The sequence below is a fragment of the Nothoprocta perdicaria genome, unplaced genomic scaffold (assembly GCF_003342845.1).
Source record: "Nothoprocta perdicaria isolate Ctin4 unplaced genomic scaffold, notPer1 scaffold_14, whole genome shotgun sequence".
NCBI lineage: Eukaryota > Metazoa > Chordata > Aves > Tinamiformes > Tinamidae > Nothoprocta > Nothoprocta perdicaria.
In genome coordinates, this window is record NW_020454538.1 from 4,069,899 (window position 1) to 4,093,398 (window position 23,500).

The 23,500-nt window shown below is 37.9% G+C and overlaps 2 protein-coding genes across 2 annotated transcripts in view; both read right to left on the bottom strand.

Moving 5' to 3' along the window:
* MFSD10 (major facilitator superfamily domain containing 10) overlaps positions 1-3,169 on the bottom strand; it is a 22,074-nt gene extending 18,905 nt beyond the window's left edge. Inside the window, exon 1 of the mRNA XM_026034095.1 lies at positions 3,115-3,169. The gene's annotated coding sequence lies outside the window, so the exon portion shown is untranslated. The remainder of the gene's footprint in view (positions 1-3,114) is intronic.
* NOP14 (NOP14 nucleolar protein) lies at positions 3,052-23,181 on the bottom strand. The gene is made up of 18 exons (XM_026034096.1): positions 22,978-23,181; positions 20,976-21,110; positions 20,321-20,462; positions 19,719-19,864; positions 19,167-19,301; positions 18,509-18,631; positions 17,654-17,788; positions 15,654-15,966; positions 14,215-14,345; positions 13,889-13,974; positions 12,139-12,274; positions 10,890-10,991; positions 9,879-10,032; positions 7,374-7,533; positions 6,365-6,512; positions 5,280-5,398; positions 3,686-3,841; positions 3,052-3,359 (listed from the first exon to the last, which is right to left on the bottom strand). Exons 1-18 carry the CDS (start codon positions 23,173-23,175, stop codon positions 3,260-3,262), a joined length of 2,619 nt encoding a protein of 872 aa, XP_025889881.1. The 5' UTR covers positions 23,176-23,181; the 3' UTR covers positions 3,052-3,259.
* Between the last annotated feature and the right edge of the window lie 319 nt (positions 23,182-23,500).

The following is a 23,500-nucleotide window of genomic DNA, read 5'->3' on the forward strand; positions in this document are numbered from 1 at the left end:
CTTCCGGCAGGGAAAGAGCCGCTCCCGCCCTCGCCCTCCGCGCCGAGCGGTGCCGGGGCGGCGACGGCCGCACCTGAGGGGAGGCGCCGCGCGCCCAACGGCCGCGGGCCCCCTTAGGGCGAGTGTCGCGGCCCCTCGTGGAGCCGCCGCTCGGCGCGGAGGGACCCGAGTTCGAGACCCGGCGGCTCCGTTTCACCCCGGGCTTGGCGGCAGCCGAGTCAGCGCCAGCCTCGGTTGTCCCTCCCTGTTTGGGCTCTTGCACGCCCCGAGTGCAGCTTCCTGAGGGGAAAAAAAGCCATTCTGGCTTCTTGTGTGCTGTTTTTGCCACGGAAGTGGAGAAGGTGCCTTACCAGGTGACTGGGAGCTGAGGAGTGTCACAGGGGCTGGCTTGGAGGAGGACATGGATTAACAAGCAGTCCTTGCCCTAGGGGATTAATAATTTAGCCCTTAACTCTCTTTTTCCTCAAACTGCAGCCATTCCTCCTTGGGTTCACGGCAGAGAATTTCTCAATGAGAGCTCGCTTGTGCCACAAGTAAAGACACTGCTGCTGGTGGTTGCAACATGTTACCAGCAGCTGTTAGCCGTGGTTTTGATAACCCAAATGTCCTGGCACGTGGCAAACAGAAAGAGGTACTTGCAGAAGGGCAACTCTGGCCATAGCACAAACTGCTCTTTGGGAGAGCCTGTCTGTGACCATAGATCCTGCAAAAGGACCCGAGATCTATCTAGCCATCAAGTGACTTCTGGGCTGCTTCTGCATCAACAGATCTGTCCCTCCTTAAAATTCCTGTCTTGCAGGGAAAGAAACCTGAAGAGCCCCTGAGATTTGGAACTTTCACTTGAAGCTTAACTACAACTGAGATGAAGAAAATCAAATTATGCTTGTAGAGGAAAATCTGAAGTTGAATAGGTGTCAAGTTAAAGAGAAGATTCTTAGAAGTGAACAGACGAAAAAAACTACAGGCAAGGCTGCAGTGGAAGCAAGTTAACCAACTATGAAATTTCACAAAAGCAAAGACCTACCATGCTAGGAGCTCTCTTAGTTATTGGGCCTAACTCAGAACACATATTCAAATTGCATAAAATACTCCTGGCAAAACCTTTTCAAGAACTGAATGGGTATGCAACTGCCTTGGGGATGCTGACTTGGAGAAAAGAATCTCTTGTAAGGTGCTCCACAGCAAGACGTGTGAATAAACGTCTAGCATCTGTAACAACCCATGCAGATGCCCACCTCTGGTCCTGAATCACTGTATATAAGTGACTAAGCACCAGATCAATTAAACCTTTTAGCATTTCAGAGAAAGGCAGGTGTTCCTGTTATTAAACCTGCCATCCTAAAAATTCTGTAGGTCATCAAGTCCTGTTGTGTTACTGCAGTCAGCCACATCATAGAATCCTGCATGTAAACACAATCTCTTCTTAGAACTAGGTAAGTCACTGCCTACCCTGTTCCAGTGGAAATCCAGTTCCCCATCTTCTGATAATTATTTTCTGATTCTTAAAATTTAAATTTGGGTTCAGGTTTGCATTTATTAATGTTATTTTTTTCTTACATCACTGTTTTTTTTTCTTAGGTAATGCCCCTCTCTGGATTTTTCTTTCCTGCTCTGTGTCAAAAGAGCAACAGTATTTCATATGGACCCAAACATTAATAAACAGAGATCTAATGACACAGAGGTATTAGTCTTTCAAAAATCAGGTCTTTGTCTTAGTCAATATTTTACACCCATTCAGTGTTCAGGTTACATTAAAAAAATATAGTTTTCCTTCTCATCACTAAGTTACTGAAAAAAAAAAAAAAGAAATGAAAACAAAAAGTAACTAAACAGCAGCTGCAAGTGGTATCAAAAATCACTATCCCAAGATTAAAGTGCAGCTGTTAACCTTTCTGTGATTCTAATACCCTGTTGGGTTAACCTTCTGAAGCTACTTGCTGTTGGAAAAGTAGAGACAGATGAGTAAAAAATAGTATCTTCTGACAAATTAATGGTACAAAGGAGAAATAAACTAATCTTCTAGATTGAAAATACTGATTTATATCACAAAATGGGAAGTTATTTCTTTCCTCATTGCTTCAGTTATAACCGTTTGACTTGAACTTTATGAAAGATTTTGTTTTTAAAGATCAAAATTTTTTTTTTTTTCCTGTGGCGGAAAAAGAAATCCTATGCTGTGCTAAATGGAAATAAAACAGCAGGTACACTAATCTGAAATCTCTTTGAAGGCTCTGAAGATAGTTCACCGGCTTTGGAGAGGTTAAGTGGAAACATGTTTTGTTTTCAGAAATCTGAATGGATTTAAAAACACAAAAATCTTGCTAATTTTCATGTGACCAAAGTATCTCTCCCACAAGTACTTCTAATGTATCCTAGTATTTAATATTGTTTTTAAAAGCAAAAAAGGGCTGATGATGCCCATGTATTACTTGCAAGCGTTACAGTGTTACTCAGTAACACTGAGACTCAAAAAAAGCATATTTTCTCCAAATAAGGATTTATTTTTAAAGAAACATATAGAGGTAAGCCTTTAAAATGTTTTATCTTACCAAAAAAAAAATAGTCATTGAAGTTTAAATGTAAACACTAATTCTTTAACATCATGTCCTCCTAGTTTTATTCATGCTTCTATTATAAATCTCTTCTGAGGGGAAAAAACAGCACAAAGGAAACATTCCTGGTCAGCCTAAAACAGAGACCAATAGTTAAATTGTTACTGCCAAGGTTGTACGTTGCTAAGAATCTCAGACCTCAGCTCAATTCAACAATTACTGAAGAGATGAACGAATACACAGCTTTGATAAAACAGTTCCCTTAGTCCACTTACTATGTGTCAGACTGCCACAATGCTACAAACTAATTAAAATGTTACTGCCTACTGTGCAAGCAGACTGTGATTAAGAGAGCTGCTTGCAGTTACTCAAAACATACTAAATGCTGCACAGTCTCTTTCGTGTACTTCAAGATGGTCTAAGGTCTGGTCACGTATTCCTGAGAATTCTGATTATACATACAAATGTTCTCTCTTACTAAAATAAATGAAATATACCACATACAAAAATGTTATTTTTATTTTTCATATGAAAGCAAGAATTTTTCTAACAAACAAGTTACCTTTGTTAGACAGATCTGATGTTATTTCCTCAAAATATACATCCAGAAAGATGTAGGTAAGTCTATTTAAAAAGCCAGATGGATCAGGATATTTTATATGGCAACAAAACCAAGGTTTCCTTTTGCAGACAGTCCCAGTTAATTTTTAATTTTTCCTTTTTTTCCTTTTCATTGCCTTCCATTCACCTTCCTGTGTAGCAAGGCTACCAAGAAGCTCTTTCACTTTTCTCTTTCTGGCTGCATCTCTGTAAAACAAACAAACAAAAATCAACACATTTAAGCACTTCAAAAACACTGTATTGGGGAAAATAATTCTGAAATTTAAGTTCTTAAATTTCCCTCACATACACTTCAAGTATAAATGTTCGGGATATTCTTGGACTACAGAAACGAAACTGCAAAGTTGAAAGCACTTAAAAGGTCCTCTTGTGAAGTTATTTGTTTTCCTCAAATTGTCAAAATACATATTTTTAAAGCTTAGTATGACTGATCATCATTATTAATCTTTACATGGTGCAAGGAAATGAACAATAGAATAACTCCCAAACTGGTGCAGAGAAGACTACATCACCTCTCCATGATTTCTTCAAGTTGGAGTCTAGCCAGAAACTGGTTGTCTTTCCGAATCTCCCGAATCGCTCCTTTAAACTCCCGCTTATGCTTGTGAATCAACCGCTTTCTTTCTTGCTCTTTCTTGCTGCCTCCCAGCTTTCTTCCAAACTCTAAACTGAAATGAGAAAGTATTTGTGAGCACAAAACACTTTAACATTTAAACACTTTAACAAACACAACTTTTCATGCTCAATAGTTTTTGCGTGAATACTAACTCAGTATTTTACTTCCTACATACTATGTGGTCAGCTTGCAAAATAAGGGGCCACTGCAGGGCACATACTGGAAAACCAGAACTTCTAACCACATTTCATTATCATGTGGATGACAAGCAGATAACATTCTCCAGAAAACGGTTAAACTGCAAAACCCCAAATATAGCCTACATGTTTTTTGGAACAGACTAAGAAATTTAGAGCAGAAGAGTAAAATGTGAAATTGCCAATGCTAGTTGAAGATATGTCTGAAGGATTACAGTATTTTAAGTTTCTGCAGGTTTTCTCAGCAGAGGACTTTTATAGAAAAGGTCTGATTTGCCATTTCATCAATTCCCCTTGGGAGGAATAACTCCAGGCACCAGTACACGTTAGGGGTTGATCTACAGGAAAGCAGCTCCCCTCCGTGAAGAGGGATCTGGGAGTCCTGGTTGACAACATGTTAACCATCAGGTAGGAAAGTGCCCTCGTGGCCAAGAAGGCCAATGGGATCCTGGCTGCATGAGAAGGATGTCCTAGCAGATTGAGAAAGGGGATCCTGACCCTCTCCTCAGCTCTGGTGAGGCCGGATCTGGAGTACTGGGTGCACTTCTGGGCTCCCCAGGACAAGAGGGATGTGGAGCTGCTGGAGAGGGTCCAGTGGAGAGCAACAAAGACAGGGATCTGGAGCAGGGGCTGGAGCATCTATCTTATGAGGGAAGACTAAGTGAGCTGAGTCTGTTTAGTCTGGAGAAGAGAACACAGAGAGGAGATCTGATGAATACCTTTAAGTACCTGAGGGAGAATTTAGGGAGGAAGGGGCCAAGCTCTCCTCAGTGGTGGCCAGTGAGAGGAAAAGGAGCAATGGGTACAAGTTGAAACACAGGCAATTCCATCTGCACATGAGGAGGAACTTCTTCACTGTGAAGGTGACAGAGCCCTGGCACAGGCTGCCCAGGGAGGTTGTGGAGTCTCCTTCTCTGGAGATCTTGCAAAACCATCTGGATGCCGCCCTGTGCCCTGTGCTCTGGGTGTCCCTGCTGGAGCAGGGGAGTTGGACTAGATGATCTCTAGAGGTCCCTTCCAACCTCAACCATTCTGTGATTCTGTGATAACTGCATACACTGTAGCCTCTTAATATTATTCAGAATCAGTAAGATGATTTATATTGCAACATGTCTAAATGAATCATGAGCAGAGAACAAGGCAGAATGGTCATAAGCCATTACCAGTATCAGAATACATTTCTATTAAAGTAAATAATGGCCTCTCCCGTACATCCTACTTTCCAAACAGTTTTAGCTTACTGACAATCTTAATATTTAAATGCACTTCTGCACCAGGCATTGCTTTACTTACACTTTCACAATTTTAGGTGTGTACTGCTTCAAAGGCACTGGTTTCTTCTTCTCACACACCAGTGGAGTATAGTGCTTTACTTTATTCTCTAGCTCTCTCAGAGCACTGTTATACCACTCCTAGAAAAAGCAAATCAAATCGCCAAAAAACCATTACACTTTAAGAGTTTATCAAATATATCATAATTCACAAACTACTGCAAATTAAATCACCAGTAATGTTATCCCCTGGCTGAAGTATCCTCCTAAGTAAATAAATAAATAAAGTTGTTCTGCTTCGTAAAGTCTCTATTATCCATTATGACATTGCTGCTCTGTAAGCCGTCCAGACTGGATAATTTTAAAATGCTTTCAGAAGTTTATCAAGATGGTATCTGAGTATAGAATGTGAAGAAAGGTCTGCAGATAACTTTACCTAACAGAGGGTGAATTAATGCTACAGCCAGTTTAACTCTGAGACTGCTGTACAGAAAGTCATTCTAAGGATGACTGTTTTGTCAATTTCTTAAAAATAGGCCACTTTGTATAATCTATGCTACAAAATCTTACTCTCTAGGGCTATTTCATGATGCCTCTTGAGGAGAAGACAATTCTGCCTTAGGAAAAAAGAGACGAAAAAGCTGATTTGAATCTCAACTCTGAAAAAATAAACTGACCTGTTTTAAGCAATGAAGTTGACAAGGTATATTTATATTGGTTTTATTAAGACAGTTATAAATACTACTGCATCAATTTGGTACATGTATTTGATGGCAAAAAATCCCAAAAGCCTCATTAAGAAAGTACAGGAGCAACTGGATGCCCAGATTGATGTTGATGTAAATTAAGTCACTTTTGGCATGTCAGATTTACCAGTTAGCCTCTGTTCTCTTCAATTAGAGGGGCAGGATAAGACACACATGGAAAATATTTTTTTTTCTAAACATTTTCCTCTCTTCTTTGGTTTCTCCCTAGCAACATCACAGTAATTTCTGAGGAGCACAAAAGGTAAATGGGTTAAATTTGCTTTTTGTTTTCTTAAGCACAGATGTAAACAAAATTTCTTTTAATAAAATATTTATACCAATTATTTTGAGGAAAACATACCTGCATTTGTTCAGGATATTCACTCACTGGTAAGTGGTGTTTGAGAAGTATTCTGACAGGATCCATTATTTCATGAAATGATGGTAGAGATTCATATAGAGCTGCACTTTTCTTAGTAAGATCAAAGCACAGGGCTAGACATGATAACCTGTAAATGTACAAAAGCATTTCATAACTCTGTTTGCAAAAGTATAATAGATCTTTATTAAAATTACTCAAAATAATTAATTTGGCAGTCGTAGCAGTGTCTATAACTAAGATTGCCCCTCGCAATCACTCATGAAGCTGATTATACTTCTTAATTCAGATTTACAAAAAAAAAACAAAAACAAAATAAACAACAAAAAAAAACCGCACACACACACTCTTCTATAAGCAAATACCAAGAAATGCATTTGGAACAAAGCTGTGCTTCAAACCCAAGCATAGAACTTATGCTACTACTCTCTTTGCCACTTCAGGAGAGTAAGAAGTTTCTCTGCTGTTTCTAAAGGTATCACATGTCTTCCAAACAGGAGTAGTAATCTCTTTTCTTTTAAACTTAACAATAAAAAGCTTACTCATCCCTGAACTAAACCATACCACAGTACACACACAAGGTGAGAAATAATGTTGAAGAGCCAGGCTTAATTCTGGTATTTCCAGCTTTAAACGTTTGATCACCTCAGTCACACTCTTCTAACACAGCATTTGTTAATGTAGTATTTGCTACTGAAGAGTTTGGCTGTGCATAATACTGAGTACTTCCTCTGGCTCTGCATCATCCTCATCAGTCCACAGATCAGTCCATAGTATTCCAGAGGACTGGAGCTCTCCAGCAAGTGCTTGGCATGAAGTTCTGACAGCAGATTCTTAATTTTATATGCTAGCGTAATGTCATGAAAGTAAATCAGAACAAACCACTGTTTTTATTTTTACTCCCAATTTTTATCATGTCTGTCAAAAACATTGTCACTGAAATTACCCAAAAGATAACCTGGGATTTCTTCTCTTCATATTCTTTACATACCTGATATGATTCAGTTCCGTTTTGCTCATTTCCTTCAATCTTGTCACAATACTCAATGGCAGATTTTTCTTTTGCCAGCTTTCCAGATCCTTCTTATCGCTGACCAAAAGCAATTCTAAATTTTTCCCCACTGGTGTAAAGGGATGCACTACAGTATAGCCTGAAAGACAGGAACAGTATTTGTAAACAGGTCAATTCTCAACATTATTTCTAAAGAATACAAACAAACAAACAAAGCACCACCAAAAAAAAAAAAGGGGCAAACAAAATATATTTATCTTTTTAATTGTACTGCTCTTGAAAAACACTTTATCAGAATTAGGCTTTTCTAAAATAATGGAAAACGCTGGACAATGGGTACAGTCAACAGTATGTGTGGAGAGAAGGGAGAAAGGAGCTGAAGGTGAGTCAGTAGGAGCTCCTAAAGCAGGTACATGTCCGTCCTGGAGCAAGCAGGATGCTTAGTTAAACTGCTAGTGAAAATGGAGTCCTGGATATGAAGAAGAAAGGATAGAAAAAGAGAACGTATTTAGGAGGCAAAGCAAGGGGGTAAAAAGCAAAGCAGTCTGGAGCAGGGGAAGCCCACAGCTGCTGAGCATGACTGAGCCTTTCCTGCAGTCCTTAGCAGAGGCCCTCAGGGACACTTGGCAAATTCTCTCCTGCTCCAGCTAAGTAGTTTTAAAGCAAGACAAGCAAGAAACATAAAATACAGTCCAGGGCAGGGCATAGAGAAAACACGTGACAATCCCTGGGCTAAACAAGCAGAGAGGTCTTAGAAAAAGGATTTGCAGAACAGCAGGAGAGAAGCATCAGAGGATAGTTCACGGTTAAGGGAGAAAATAATTTATAAATTGTGGGCTGGACTCCTCTTTTTGTTACATAATCTAGAATTTATACATGGCTCCGTGCAAATAGGCCAGAAAACAGGATGTTCCAACAAAGATGCATAAGGTTTCAGTTTTAGGATGCAGTGTTGCAAGAGACTATGACATATGAAGACATACGCAAGATCAGAAATCAAGTTACGTAAGTTTAAACTGCTTTACTTCAGAGAGATTGGCAGAGCTTGTTTCCAAATCAACAATGACAATCCTTTCCCACTCCCTGCACCTCCATCTTTTCTCTTTTTTAAGGGAACAATTCTTCTAAAGACTGAAGTTGATCAGAAGCTGCAGTTTAGTCTTTTATGAGGTTCTATTCCACACCATTTCTTGCTGTCAGAATTAATGGATCAAGTTCTTAAAATTAAAACAATGGAACTCTACTAGCTGATGCCACTGATTGTCAAAACTGAACCCAAGATTTTTTTCTTGATGCGAGAGTGTATCAAAATACTGCAGAATTAGACGTGAGCTCATTTTAAAATATTCTGTTGACAGCCAAACCACCACATTTCTCAGCAACACTTTCACCGTGAACATTTCAAAAAAAAATCGCTGCATATTTTGAGACACAATTCAAAATATCAATATTGACTAAAAAATTCTCAGGTAGAATTTTTTGACTAATGCCATGCCTCTAACCTATCTTTTATCAAGCTTCTCACTGTGAAGCTAGCACCACCCAAATTTAGTTAATGCAAAACGATCAACAAAAGTTCAAAATAAGTTTAAAAGTGGTTACCATTTTTGCTACCATTTAATACTTGAAAATAGTTTCTTACCTAGTTTTACAAAAGCCTGTATTTTAACCAAGCCAAACTCTTTGTAGATTGCATATTCTTAAAAGAGTACACAAAGGAGAAAATACTTCTAAGCGCTGCTTAACCCACCCACTCTGTAACCTTTGCCCAGCTCCTCCTTGGGGTCAGCCATCAGTGTTTAGAAAATCAAAGGCTTAGCTCTGATACAGTCCAGCTGTGCAACCATGTCTCACATCCCACTGGAAGCTGCTCAACTATGAAAAGCTGGAGGAAGGGTAGAGCTGTACAAGACAAGAACAATGAAACGGCACTGCTATGGTTGTTGAAAAAGGCGATACTTAGGAGTTCAGGGATTAAAAAGGAACCCTCTAATTCTTGCTCTTCTGAACTGCAACAAATCCAGGCAAGCAAATAAAAAGGAAAAAAATCACCTTCATGGCTAAGTTTTTATCTTCATCCTACAGAAACTCCTCTGGACTCAGTGATAAGGTTACTGGGTGAGAAGGAAAGTGATTCGCAGCATCAGCGGCTGCCTCACTATAGAGAAACACGGTAATCATGAGAAATCCCTTAGGAACTGTGAATTTCTTTAGGTCTACTTGGAACAAAACTGCAAAAAATTCCTGCACTGCAACATTATTCCATTCCTCTTTATTGCGTAAGTTCTTTCTTTCCTGCCAAAGCCATTAGAGAATCTAGTTCATAAAAAGATGTTCAAGAATCACAGTTGGAGATGGCCAGTTTAGCAGACGGTCCAGCTTTCTGTTCAAAACAGAATATTCAAGGTGAAAGCTTAATTTTACTGAAGCAAAAAAGATCCCAAAGAGAAATCTTTATTACTCTTTCACTTGAAAGAAACTCACCCTGGGCTTGCTTTTTGGGTAGAGATATATGAAATATTCCAAGAAGAAAATTGATGAGTTCTGGTACAAATCTTCTAGAGAGAGATACATATTCCAGGAACAAACAGCATATAAATAATCCTTTAACAACATCTTGTAATGTTGTGATGCGACACTTTAAAAAAAAAAAAAAAAAAAAAAAGGAATGAAAGGAATGGAATAAATCAATAAGTAAATGTCTATTTATCACAAAGAACTGTAGCACCTCCCAAAACCCAGAAATCCTTAATAAGCTGTACACATTTAAAATACAAATGATGCCCTCAGGGTTTATGTGAAAAATATAGCAGCCTCACTAAAGAGAATATGCAAAATTGAACACAAAGTCTGCAGAGGTTGTGTACCCACCACAAGGCACTAGTTCACACACACAAAAAGTTTTTTCCGCTTGCTTGCTCCATCTAGCCTGCTCTTAAATTTCAGTGTTTTTCCCCTGCAGTGCCCCACATCTACTTTCAGAAATGAACCAAAGAAATGCTGAACTCAAAGCAACTTGGATCTCTGACAATAACAAAATAATCAACTCGGGACTTTCCAAACACATAAACGGGACATTTAGAATAATAAGTATGAATTTTTACTGTAGAGCAATGCATTGCACCAGATAAATTTTCAAGAAAAAAAAATGCCTATCTTTTAACATCTTTCTTAAATAGAAGTGCTATATAGAGAATTACTAATGAATGATTTTATACTTTCTTCAGTCTGTTTCATTAGTCCTATGTTACTTCTAGTATTAAAAAAAAAAAAAGAACTTGTATGACTTCTTAGAAGTTGATCGCATATGATTTTGCTGTATTCTGAAAGGAGTTTGCCTTCACTTTTCCTCCCAGTAACTAATTACGACTACCCCAAACAGAAACCTACCCTTTCAGTACATTTCCAATACACATATTAAAATACACAAGAATGGAGTCCTGGGAAGGAACAAAGAAGGGAAGTTTTATGATGAGATACAGCTTCAAGACATACCTTTGTAAGCAACTGGCTCATGTATATAAAAGCAGGTGTTACCACTGGATGCCGGAAGTCGGAAGTTGGAAATAGTAGAGACGTAATCTTCAAATAAATAAGCTGAATAAAACATAGTAAGAAAGCAAAATATACTAAGATACTATTCCCTGGTTCTTGACAGATTTTATAAATATGTGACTATAATGGATGAGTAACTGTCATCCATTATGTCACTGGATGACATAAAAGCTATTTATTAAGATGACTGCTTAAGTAGCTTTAGAGGATATAACGTCTATCATTTGTCTGCATCACTTGAATTCAAAGAGGCTGATCAATGACCAAACATGAAGGCAAAACAAAACTCCATGTGCTGTATAACAATCTGACACAAACTTCAAAAATCTTGCAGGGATGAAAAAAGCCCCTGCATTTCCTGCAAAATCCTAAACATCCTGAAAAAGCACTTTTCAAAAGAACTCAACAGAAATATTTTCTAAGCTGTAAGATGCAAATTTTGCAAGCAAATAACTATCTATTTTCCTTCAACACTCCAGTTATTCCGCTAGGTAGCACTATTTCGTTAAGCTGTAAGATAAAGAGTAAGTAGCTTCCTTTGTATCAACCACTAATAGATTGTCTTTGAAATATTTTACTGCAACAAACAAATACTCATTTTCTACATGTCCCCATCTTGAATTCCCCAATAGCCATTAATCTAGACATCTGAAGTCTCTCCAGATTTAGTACAGCCAAATAATTTTTGAAATATTAGTAACACAATGCAAAATAAGGCCTTTCATTGCGATACATTAATGCCACATCCATAGTAAAATTCTGTGGTATTCTTACACCCAAAATAGCCTAATTATATTTTTGTTGCCTTCTGACATACTGCATTTCTACTATTTAAATGTTTGCAGTTAATGCAGTTAAAGAAATCGGTACTTAACCGACAGCACCATTTTTTCTTAGAACCACCGATTTTAAACTTGTCAGAAAAGTAACAACAGACTATGTAGGGTGAGGTGGTAATTTTAAGCTCTTTTTCTCTGTATTAATATTGCAGTAGCACAGTTCTATTCTGAAGAATGCTCTCCAGACAGGCAATTTAAAGTGTAAGGAAACTACAGAAGTCAGATACACTAACAATTCATTATATCCTTTCCATTATTCTTTGAAATGCAAATGTAAGTTTATTGTCATTCTGCCATTTCTGTACTAGTGTAAAGAGGACGAGATTTCCTTAACAGTATGTATTTATTACCATGTCTAAACCTGGAAATGTTGCACGGCCTTTGACTTCAATCAGTTCTTCCGTGTCATGTGCAGCGTCTCGAAGGACAAACTTCATACTGTCGCTAGCTGACTCAGGAAACATCTGGCAGAGATTGTACAATGGCCTATTAACAAGAAATGTAGAGTCATGATCAAGTTACACCATTAATGTTAATAAAAAATGATATTTAAGCACCTGTAAGAAGTTATCTGGTGTTCCACCTATATTACAATAACTCACTTTTTTTTTTTTTTTTTTAGGAATAGTCACCTAGTATATAAAATACACCTAATAAAATATTAATGTAATATTTTTGTTTAACCTGAGACATATGAGTATAAAAAAAAGTTTTTTCCACTCTGTCTTGTGAAAGGATCTTCTATTTGGTGGTTTCTAAAACCTTAAAACAAACAAAAACATTTAAAATACACTATCAAGTAATCTGATATCATTTAAAATTTTGTTTCTGAATCTCCGAACTCTTCATTTTACTCTATTAGGGCATTCTGACCCATACTAGGTAAATCACTATTCAAGTTACTCCTAAATGATGTTAAACAACATGTGAAAAAGGAACGCAGTTAGTGAAATTATTGAGAAAAAAAAGTCCCCAAAATCAGACCAGTTCTTGCCCTATATTTTTTGTCTAGGAGAGGAGATGCAGTCAAGAGCTAAGACATATTTTTCAATTATTTTCAGCTAAAATGCTTTACAATTATATTAATAAAATCCAGCTCCGCAAAAAAATCAAAAGGCATTCACACATTTTTATAAAGTTCCAACATATCTTACAATGCAGGAGCAGGTCAGTGCCCCTTTTGATGAAGGCAACACAGCAACGAAAGCTAAAATTGCAGGAACAGATTTTTTAAAACTATTTTCTATTCCCATGAAATAAAAAATAGGCTGAAAAAAATACATAATTCACTGCAAGTTGTCTAACTTGCAAAATCAAGATAGGCATCACAGACTAATCTAGCTTGGAAAAGACCTTTGGGTATCATTTGGTGGAACCAACTGCTCAAAGCATGACTACATGTTAAAGCTACATCAGGTTGCTCAGTTTGCTTTGTGAAGCTGTGAACACCTTCAAAGACAGAGATTCAGGGCAACCTGTTACAGCCGCTGACCACTCCACTGTGAAGAATTTTTCCTTGAAAGTTCTCTTGTTACAACACATGTCCTTAGCCTCTCAAAACTTTGTTGTGCTCCTCTTGAGCACAAAGTGCCTCTGTCATCCCTGTAACTGCTCATTTGAAGACAGAAATGCCAGATTGAAAGTTCCCTTCAAAGACTTTATGTGGAAGATTTCTATGAGCTATTTGTAACAGCTTTTAAATCTTATTTCATCTAATTCCCTAAGTGAATTCATAGAAAAGAAACACACAAGGAAAAAAAAAATAAGGTTGCAGAGACAACTGCATACCTGTCACTGCACAGCTTAAAGCCTCCATCAGCAATCTAAACACCTTCACAGATGGATGTTTGTATGCACAATGATATTATTTATCCATTACCCAAGGAAACTATCTTGCAGATCAAAATTTATATTCTGAAGTTCCAAAAAAGTTCTGGTGCAAATCGCAGCTCAAGCAATATATGAAACAATGTTAAAACACCACAAAGCTGGAGAAACACCAGTTGTTTACAATCTCCTCAGAAACGATTGAGGACAAATAACAGGCTTTTCTCTTTAGAGCATAAAGGAGTCACACAGTCAGGACGTTTTATTACTTACAGAACCAGTCTGTCGATCGTTTTGAGTTCTGGTAAATCCAGTGTTGCCAACTCTCCAATATATTCCAAAAGGAAGCCAAACAGTTTCTATGAAAAGCATAAATGATTAACCTCTTTTTTTTTCCTGTGCTTTTAAGCAGCACGGAAAAACAATGATAGAGAAGTTCGTAAATGAACAGTGGTATGTTGAGTCTATTGTTCTTCAATAACATGGAAACATGTATATTTCATACTGCTTCCTGAAGACTTGCTAAAACTTATTCAGGAATTCAAAGTTAATTTTAAACCTTAAGAGAAAAACAAAAAACAAACAACAAAAAAGCATACTTCCAACTTCGCTTTGTTTCCCACTGCAAGGCTTGGATGATTGCATTTCTGAATCCTCTCCAGTATAATAAGCTGCTGTTCTATTGTTCTTCCAGTCAATAAAGATTTAAATTTCTCATAGGACTCGGGAACTACAAATTAAAAACAAAGATTGTCCCAAACATATGTAAAACTTAATACATTTAATTTAAGAGACATCTAACAAATTTCCAGTTTGAAAGTGCTGTCTTTCAGGAAAAAGAGAGGAGGATACCTTGTGGCCTTCACATAATCATCTTCTAAGCACTAATAAAATGCTGCATTACATAAGCACATATTCAAAAAAAAAAAAAGTTTCAGACCTATATATTTATATACAAGGTAAATGTTTTTTGAAAGCTAAGATTCATCCTATATTTTTTGTCTGTGCAGAGCATAACAGCGTTGACACACACATAAGAGGCAAAACTAAACTTCCAAATTAATTTCGTTATGATAAGCCTGTGATTGAAGTTTAACTGTTTAATTCACACTTACAAGTCTATTTTTAATTCACTCTTCACTACCTTCTGTATAAATGACTTAAGAATCTCACAACTAGTGGAAAATAATTTTGCAAAAATAAAGTCTCACATATAGTCTTATGCACTAATCAACAGATTATATAATATCCTAACTTGTTCCATTTCTTGAGAGTTACTTTAGTGACTTTGCCTTCTGATCACAACAAAATCTCAATGCAACTTAAAAGCGACTTGTGCAATGTACATTATTTTCTTTCAAAGAAAAACCTCAAGCCCTCAAGCAAATTCACGGGAAAGTAGTTTGATCTTGGAACTGCATATTTTGTTAAAGAAACCTAGACTAGGACTCTAGTATAAAGTGCGTTATGTGGTTAATATCAATAAACACTTCGTGAATTTCTTGAAACATGCATCCCTTTCCTCATAGATACAGACCCGAAAAGACTTATCCTTTGCATGTTTCTTTATTTAAAACACTGAGATATTACGTTTCGTGGATGAGACCTCAGAATTCTGCCTCTAAGCATCTTCTCCAACAAAAATGTCAATCTGAGCAGCAGCAAAAGTAATCTTTTAGAATATTAGAATATTAAAATAGAATATTACTCTGACTTCCCTCATGTAAAGCACTAGCACCCTGGATTGGACATGCTAGTGGCCTTCAGAAAGCAGAGACCTACAGTCATTTTTCATTTTCATCTCAGGGTGGTTAGAAGCAGCAACAGCTCTGTGGTAAAACAGAGGAAGCTCGGAGCATTACCAGAGATGATCACTATGGTCAGTGGTTACTAGCTACTCTAGGAACAGCAGAGGATGCAAAGAAACAGTAAACTTCATGGATGAGCAGGAATACTTAAGATTCTACAGCTGAGAGGCACAGATTGATTACAAATCCCTTGAAGACAACAGGGAACTCTGGATCAACCCTTTGCTTACCTGCAAATGTATACGGAAGCTCTGAACTGGCAGCTTCTATTTTTAGTTCTTGTTCCTCCATATTCTGTGATTGATCTTCATTACTCTCTTGATTCTGTTCTTTATTCCCTGTGCCTTCCTCTTCACTTTCAAGGTCAGATTCAAGATCAGAATGATTATCTTCATCAACACCTTCCTCATCTTCAGCAGCAGATTCTTCCTCACTTTCATGCTCATTATCTTCTTCCTCATCTTCTTCATTCTCATTACTTTCTTCATTTCCATCTTCTTCCTCTTCCTTCTCTTCTTCATTTTCCATATTAATTTTTCCATCCTATCAGTAACAAAACAGTTAAAACAGCAGTAAGAAAGTTATAGCATCTTACCAGAACCATTATGTAAAGGCATGATGGTTAAAGGCCATGTCACGTGCCTATTGTTAAAGGCACATGAACAGGATCCAAGCCCTGCTAACAAGCAGGAAATGGCAGCAGCACCAGCCAAGAGACTTTGCAGAGAGAACACATATACAGATATAAAGATAGTGGGCTCTTTCTACAAGGCTGCAAGAAGCTGGAAGAGTAGGAGGTACCATATGAAGACTAAGAGGATCAGGAGGAAAGTAGAGAATACTAGCAGGTGATATTCAGAATATTCAATCATTCATTTGGAGAAACATTCTTGATAAAACACACTTTTTTTAACATCATTTTACACATGGAGAAATAGCAATATTAGATGAATAATTGTTCCTATGCTTAATGTATTAAGCACATATTTACATAAGATCTAGAAAATTAGATAGTGTATTTCATGTATCAGTAACAAGATTGCTAAACTAACACCAGAATTGGTATTACTGGTGAGCACACTTTGTCATATGCTCTGCTGACTTTGCAGCAGTGGTAGTGTTAATTTTTTTTTTTACTCCATTTATACAGCATAAAACAAGTACAATCACATAATTCAACAATAATGTCTTATAGCAACACTTTTGAGAAATAATTGCTTTTTTTTTTTTTTAACATAAAGTTGGAAAAATATCAGAGGGTTTTTAACATTTCATCTTATCAGAGGACAAACTCATAAGAGCCCTGATCCTCTACTGCAGCTGAAGCTTTACGCCTCTTTTGCATTCGGCCCTCTGAGGACAGCAGCAATTACCATTGCTGCCTACAGGCAGGAGCATGACAGAACCCATATTGATACATATCACAGGCAGGCTGACTCATTGCATTAACCTTAAGTTTGTATTACTGTGTCACGTTAACCAAAGGCACTCCACAGGGGAAAAGTTCTCTCAGAAACCTCACACATCCTCAAGCTGAAGTCTGGTGGAAACTGCAGCAAATATAGCACAGGAGGGGAAAAAAAGAAAAAAAAAAAATGACCAGAAGGGCTAAAGAGAGTTTTAGCCAGCAGACTGAAGGCGTACCAGGCTATATTAACAGAAACAGTGAGAAGATCAAGGAAAACATCTAATCCCCCTTTTTTTAGTGCTTCTTAGACCACACAGAACTATCCAGTTCTTAGGCCATACAGTTTGGGGCTTCTCAATACAAGAGAGACATCAATAAGCAAGTTCAGCTGAGGGTCACCAAAAGAGCCAAGAGCTGGAGGGGCAGCCCTGTGAAGACAGGCAGGGGCAGCTAAGAGAAGACGGAGCGAGCACCTTTGCAGAGGTGGATGATGGAAAAACAAGAGCCAAAAAGCATACGTTGGAACAAGCAAGATTCAGACCGCATATTTCAAGGAAAGAGTAGTCAGTAGAACAGGCTCTCCAGGACAGCCAGAACAGGCTGTCCAGGTTGTGGAGCCAATAGACTCCACAACCAAGTGCTGCCTCTGATTGTGGAGGTATTCAAGCCTATGCAGGCGATTCAGGCTGGGTACAGCGCTGAGTGATCCGCTGAGCCCTCTTTAAGCAAGAAGTTATATGAGAGGTCTCCAAAGGTCACTCATTTGTCCTGGACCCCATCTTCATTTCAGAACTCTGAAAGTTCTGAAATTTTTAACCTTACCTTGTAAGACAGCATCCGTCTGTCATCTTTATCTAGGATAAAGCCATCAGCCAGATCATCAGCTGATATATGCTTGGGTTTCTTTTTAGCCTCCTCCTTCTCATCTATTCCATGCATTCGACGCAGACGATCTGCCTGTGTTTTGAAACATGGTGTGAGCAATTTGGATGTATTAGGTAACTATACTAAAAGCAAAAGTGCTACAAATACTGTAAATCAAAGAAAAAAAGAAGTTAACAAGAATTATTGAACCAGTAGGTGGAAAAAAATAAACACTGACTTAAACTGCAGGCAAAAGTTGATGATACTTTATTTTGGATGAGGAGTGGCATCTGATAAGCTAATCTAATTAAGTGCTAAATCTGAGCACTCCCCACATACTAGAAAGAACATGAAATTTTTCCAGAATAAAACCTATTCCCAAATAAAATTTTCTACAAAACAAATCTGTATGCACACACCGCTGAAAGATTCTTGCATCATCATAAAAAAACATGGAAGGACTTGCCTGCATAAGTTTTGCAAGAGGGTACCCTCCTACACTGCATTTGAAGCATATCTTAACTCTGAATAATTTAAAACATTTAAAGGCATATCCATGTTATACTATATTTTAATCAAAAAAAAAAAAAACCAACAACAGAAAAGAAACAGCAACTAATTTCATAAGCATTACCAGCCTGTGACTTTTTTTCATTTATATCACATTACAAATGAAACACAAACAAAAGATTTCCTGAATTCACCCTCTGAAGAACTGCAGTTTAACATAGCCACTTTCAGTCTGAGGTCAAGCAGTGAATGTAAGCAATCACTCCCAAAAGACAGGCTATAAAACGAACTATACAATGGTACCTCCAGCTTCTGGAGTCGTGCCTGCTCCTCTTTTGCCAGTTCTTCTTCTGTCTTCATCCTATCTGAAGGTTTTGCTTTCATCTCAAATCCAAGTTCTCGAACAATCATATCATACTCATCAGGCTGAAGAAATATTTATTAAATTGATTATTATCTTAGATTATTATTTTGCATTGCAGTCACCCCTCTTCCAGGTATAGCTGAAGAATTAGAACTGCTAAGAAATACAGTGAAGACCGTTTCAAGAGAAAACTGAGAGAACGTTCAACATAATATAGTTTTTAATGAGCATTGCAAGTTCATCCTGAGAATGCAATTCTCTTCTCCGAGAATTTTCAAATTGAGATCTACATGAATTGGGGGAATCTAATCTTCTCTTTCAGCAAAATAAAATATATTCCTGACTAAGATATCACAACACCAGTACACTGAAATACTACATGGTTTGCTGAGTATCTCAAAACCAAAGTCCATATATCAAAAGAACCTGTGATAAAATACAGTCTGCTCTCTCTTCATTCAACCTGCAGCATTGCTTCAGGGTGAATGGGATGCAATATTTTATTTTACAAAGTGATGAACTTAGCCTCATGCTTCAGGCAATGAGACAGTGAAAACTATGTTTTAAAACAAGAAAGTAATGTAGCCAAAATCTTACCTTTGGTTTTTCTTCCTTGTCCTTTTTCTCCGATTTCGGGGTTTTGCGGACCATAAGGGTTTGGATTTCCTTCCAGTCATTGTCAAGCTTTTCTGTGAGTTCTAATGCACTTTCTCTCTGAGTTTGTCTCTCTTGCTAAGAAAGCAAAACACATATGCAGCAGTTATGCTCAATTGAACAAGAAATGGAATTTATATCACAACAACCAAAGGTATTCTTTAACAAATGAATAAATCTAGTTATTTAACATTTTACAGGTTTACACATTCTTTATGGAAGAAGCAGTACAGAGTTACATGAAAGGACATAAGAGATGCATATGCAAAACAAGTTTTAAAGACAACAGAAGACATGGCGGATACAAAATAATGGTAGACTCTCTGTGCATTTCCTAATATCAACAAGGTCAAAAGGACTTTATTCAAGGATCTTGGGCTCTTTATCTACGGAGCCATCTCTGTCACTCTCTATGTCACTATTTTATTCTAAGAAGCTAACACAATTTCTGTCTTTGCAATCGTGCTCATTTACAGTTTAGTGCCCCAAACTTACCTTTTCTTGCTTAGATTTGGCGATCAACTCTTCTATGAGTTCCTTCCTAGACTTAGGTTTTTCCTCCTCTTCAGCTTCCTGCCCACTTGACACTTTTTTACAAAGGAGGCCTCCACCCCCTCCAAAGTGAGCTTCAGTTAACTCAGCTACAAATAAAAAACAGAGATTGGGAATTCTTTTCAAATTCGCACCTTAGTGATGATGCTGTTGGGAAATACCTCCTTCTTACTTTAAAATGGGAGCAACTAAAACATTTAATCGATCCTTTCTATCCCAAAGCTGGAAGAAAAAAAAAAAACCTTTTTAAAAAGCTGCCAGGGAGGTAATTCCAGTTAATTAAAATTGATGATTTTAAATAAATAACAAGTATTAAAGTTGATTTTAAATAAAAAGTTGATTTTAATTCCAGTTAATTTAAATCAAATTAACATTATATGAAATTCAGAGAGCTTTTCTGTGTATAGCTAAGAGGAAATCAAAAATAGATTAAACACCCCTTTTCAGTGAAACACAGTACAGAAAAACGGGTATAAACAAACCAATAATAAAAGCAACCATGAAAAAAAAACACAGAACAGTGGGATATTAGCTGTGAGTCTTACCTGACAATGTTCCTCTTTCCTCTGTATCACTATCGCTATCAACAATATCATTTAGTTTCTCAATTTCTGCCAGAGACTGGCCATAATGAGTCAATTCTTCATCTTCATTAAGGTTATAGATATTATTCTTTCCAAAATTTTGCTAAAAAGAATAGGAAAATTAACCAATTAAATAATAGAAGATTTTTAGTTCCCAGGCCACAAGTTAAAAAAGGAAGGTTTTTAGCACTAGTTGAGGAGATTCTTATTTCTGTTCTCTGTCATTTTCACAGCATTACCAGACCAACCCTTTCATTCACCTCTGTTACTCCTCTATAACATAACTGAGAAAACCTGAGGAAGCTTCCCACGTGTTTGCATACCAGTAGCATCAATTCTTAGTTATTATACTTTCTGCCAGTAATACTTCTAGTCTGACTGAGCAAACTATAACCTCCACTTATAACTACATCTCCACTTAACCCCAGTGACTTAATAAACTGAGGCAGAAAGAATCATCCTGCAAATAAATTTCATATTATTTCACGTTACAGAATGACTGCATGCTATGAAATTCCCCTAACAAGTAAATTACGTATTTGTTCTTCAATAGGTGCAGTGCAATCACAAACTGTACTGGTTATGGTTGCATTAACTTTTCATTCATATACTCTACCTGTCTTTCCAAAGTGAATCGTTTTATCATCTTTTCCTCTGGACTTAGTTTGGTGTTATATTCACCAAAACGTTTATCTTTAAATACATTTGACTTTTCCTTTTCTTTATATTCTTTCAGTAATGTTTGGGTGCGCTAGAAGAGGAAAAAAAAAAGTGAGATAAAACTTTAAAAATAGAAGAATAACTTGTAGATGCTATCTAAACAAACACCAAAAGTCAGATTCCATCCACCACTGTTGCAATTCTATCTTCTACTTATTTCTTGCACACAGTATGCAAATGGTCATGCAATTTAAGCTCTCATGCAAGAACTTTAAGATATCTTAACACTTTGGATAGGTAAGAACAATTGTTCGCCAATTACTAATCTCTCATTGATCATTTTACTTATGCAATTTTAATACATGACTTATCATAATACATGCAAAACAATAAAAGATCCTTTTCTTTTTGCTAATTATTTCTTTTAAAATGCCCTGCTCTTTTCAGTAAATGCTATAAATTCTGTTTCATGATAGATTGCATGTGTCAATGAGAATCTCAGGGAAAACACCCTGAGATTCCACCTTTTCTGTTTTCACAGTATCTGAAGTTTTTACTGTTTGTTGTTTTGGTTCTTTTTTGTATCATTTACAGGTGCAGCTCAGAAACCAAAATCCAGTGCTTCATTGAAGGATGAGGCTGGCTGCTGGAATCCCAGAGGCACTGCATGGGACAACATTTTCCTTGATACAATGCAGGTTTGGGTCAGCTTGCTTGTGAAGCTGACATTCTGACAAGTCTATTCTGCAGTCTATTGCAGTGGCAACAATGTGCACAATTAAGGAAAAAAAAGAAACAAATATTGAAACAACAGTACAAAGTTGCTTTCACAGAAACTCATAACCCAGGATAGCTGCAAGGTGATTAAGCTAAGAGAGAGAGGCTTTTGCAGAGCAGATTCACATTCTCAAGAAACAAAGAGAAACAGGTGAATAAAAAAAAAAATCTGAACTTTGGACAGATAAAGTAACAAAAGAAGGCTGAGAATTTAACAGAAAAAAAAAAGGTTTTACTTGCTATCGCCTAACCATTTCTAGTATAATCATGTATCTGTAGTTCAACACTGCAAAAACTTAAGTTTATGTCAGAATTACAAGAAAAATGATGTCATAAATGTTGATAAAACTAAGTAGTTCAGACCTATTCCTGAGAAAATCTGTTGAAATTTGTGGCTTCAGATGAGAACTGTATCGCCCTCATTAACCATAAGTAACCCTGCAAGAGCACATTTATTTGCTTTTCTCTGTTTAACAAGTGTTGACTTAAAAGGATAAGAAAAGACAAGGTGCACATATTCTAACCATTCATCTCATATAAACAGAATATCAGTGGCCAGAGAGCACAAAAATGTAGAGAGCTCTGACTCTAATATCAGCACAGAAATTAATGAGTGGAGGGTAAAAATGTTACTCCTCATAATTTGCATGAATATTCTTACAAGAAAAAGGAGGAGACATATTGCCTCCCAACATACAAACCAATATTCAGCCAGCACATCAGAAGCAATGTTCAAGTTTTCCAAAACAATGACAGCTTCCTTGTATCTGCACAACTCCCATGGCAATAAGGCCTAAACTTTCAGGCTTTGACTACTGCAGCAATGTTACATCATCATCAAAAAAACAGAAATACCAGCCTGCAACAGGTAGAGCTAACTGTGATGATTAAGTCTTATAACCCTCTGCCTCTAGTCCTACCTTTACTTTCCAGCAAGGCACATGCTGTGTGCTCTGGGTAACTTGATAACAGAATCTTTCTCACTGAGATTTACACAAACAAGCCTTGTGGATGGCATTGGAGACACTGCTGCAGGCTCCCCACAATCATCTGTGCAATGAAGTCCATAGCAGTTTCTCCCACACACGACAGAGGAAACCTCTAATCCCATCTGAGTTGGCTCCTCACCTTTCCACCGCCAAACGTGCATTTACAGCCTCCATTTCTGGGAGGCTTCTTACCTTCTTGATGGCCTTGGAGCGCGAGACACCAGGCAAGCCCACGTCATTCTTGGTTTTCCTCCCCAAGATGTTAAACTTCTGCTTGTTGACCTTCACCTCAAAGGGGTTGCTCTTGATCACATCCACGGTGGACTTTGCAGCACCCTTGGATCCACCGGGGACCGAGGCCTTTCGCTTCCACTTACCTGCCTTGCCCATGCTGGGCAGCGTGTGGGGAAGGACCGGGTCAGCACTCGCTCATCAGCTCGCGGCCACCACCCGGGCCACGAGCAGAACAAAATGGCGCCCACCGCCCCCCAGACCCCGCACAAGCTCCCGATCCTGCCCGCCGTGAACTGCCAGATCGCGCGAGATTTCCCCCCCCAAACCTCGCGAGGGCAGGGTTGGAGGGGGGCAGAGAAAGCGGAGAACGTCCCACGTGGCCGCACTCCCCGCGAGCAGCCGGTTCAGCCACCGCACGCGCACCGGCACTACGCGAGCCTCTCGCGAGAGCTGCTCTCCGCTCTCGCGAGACTTTGTACCA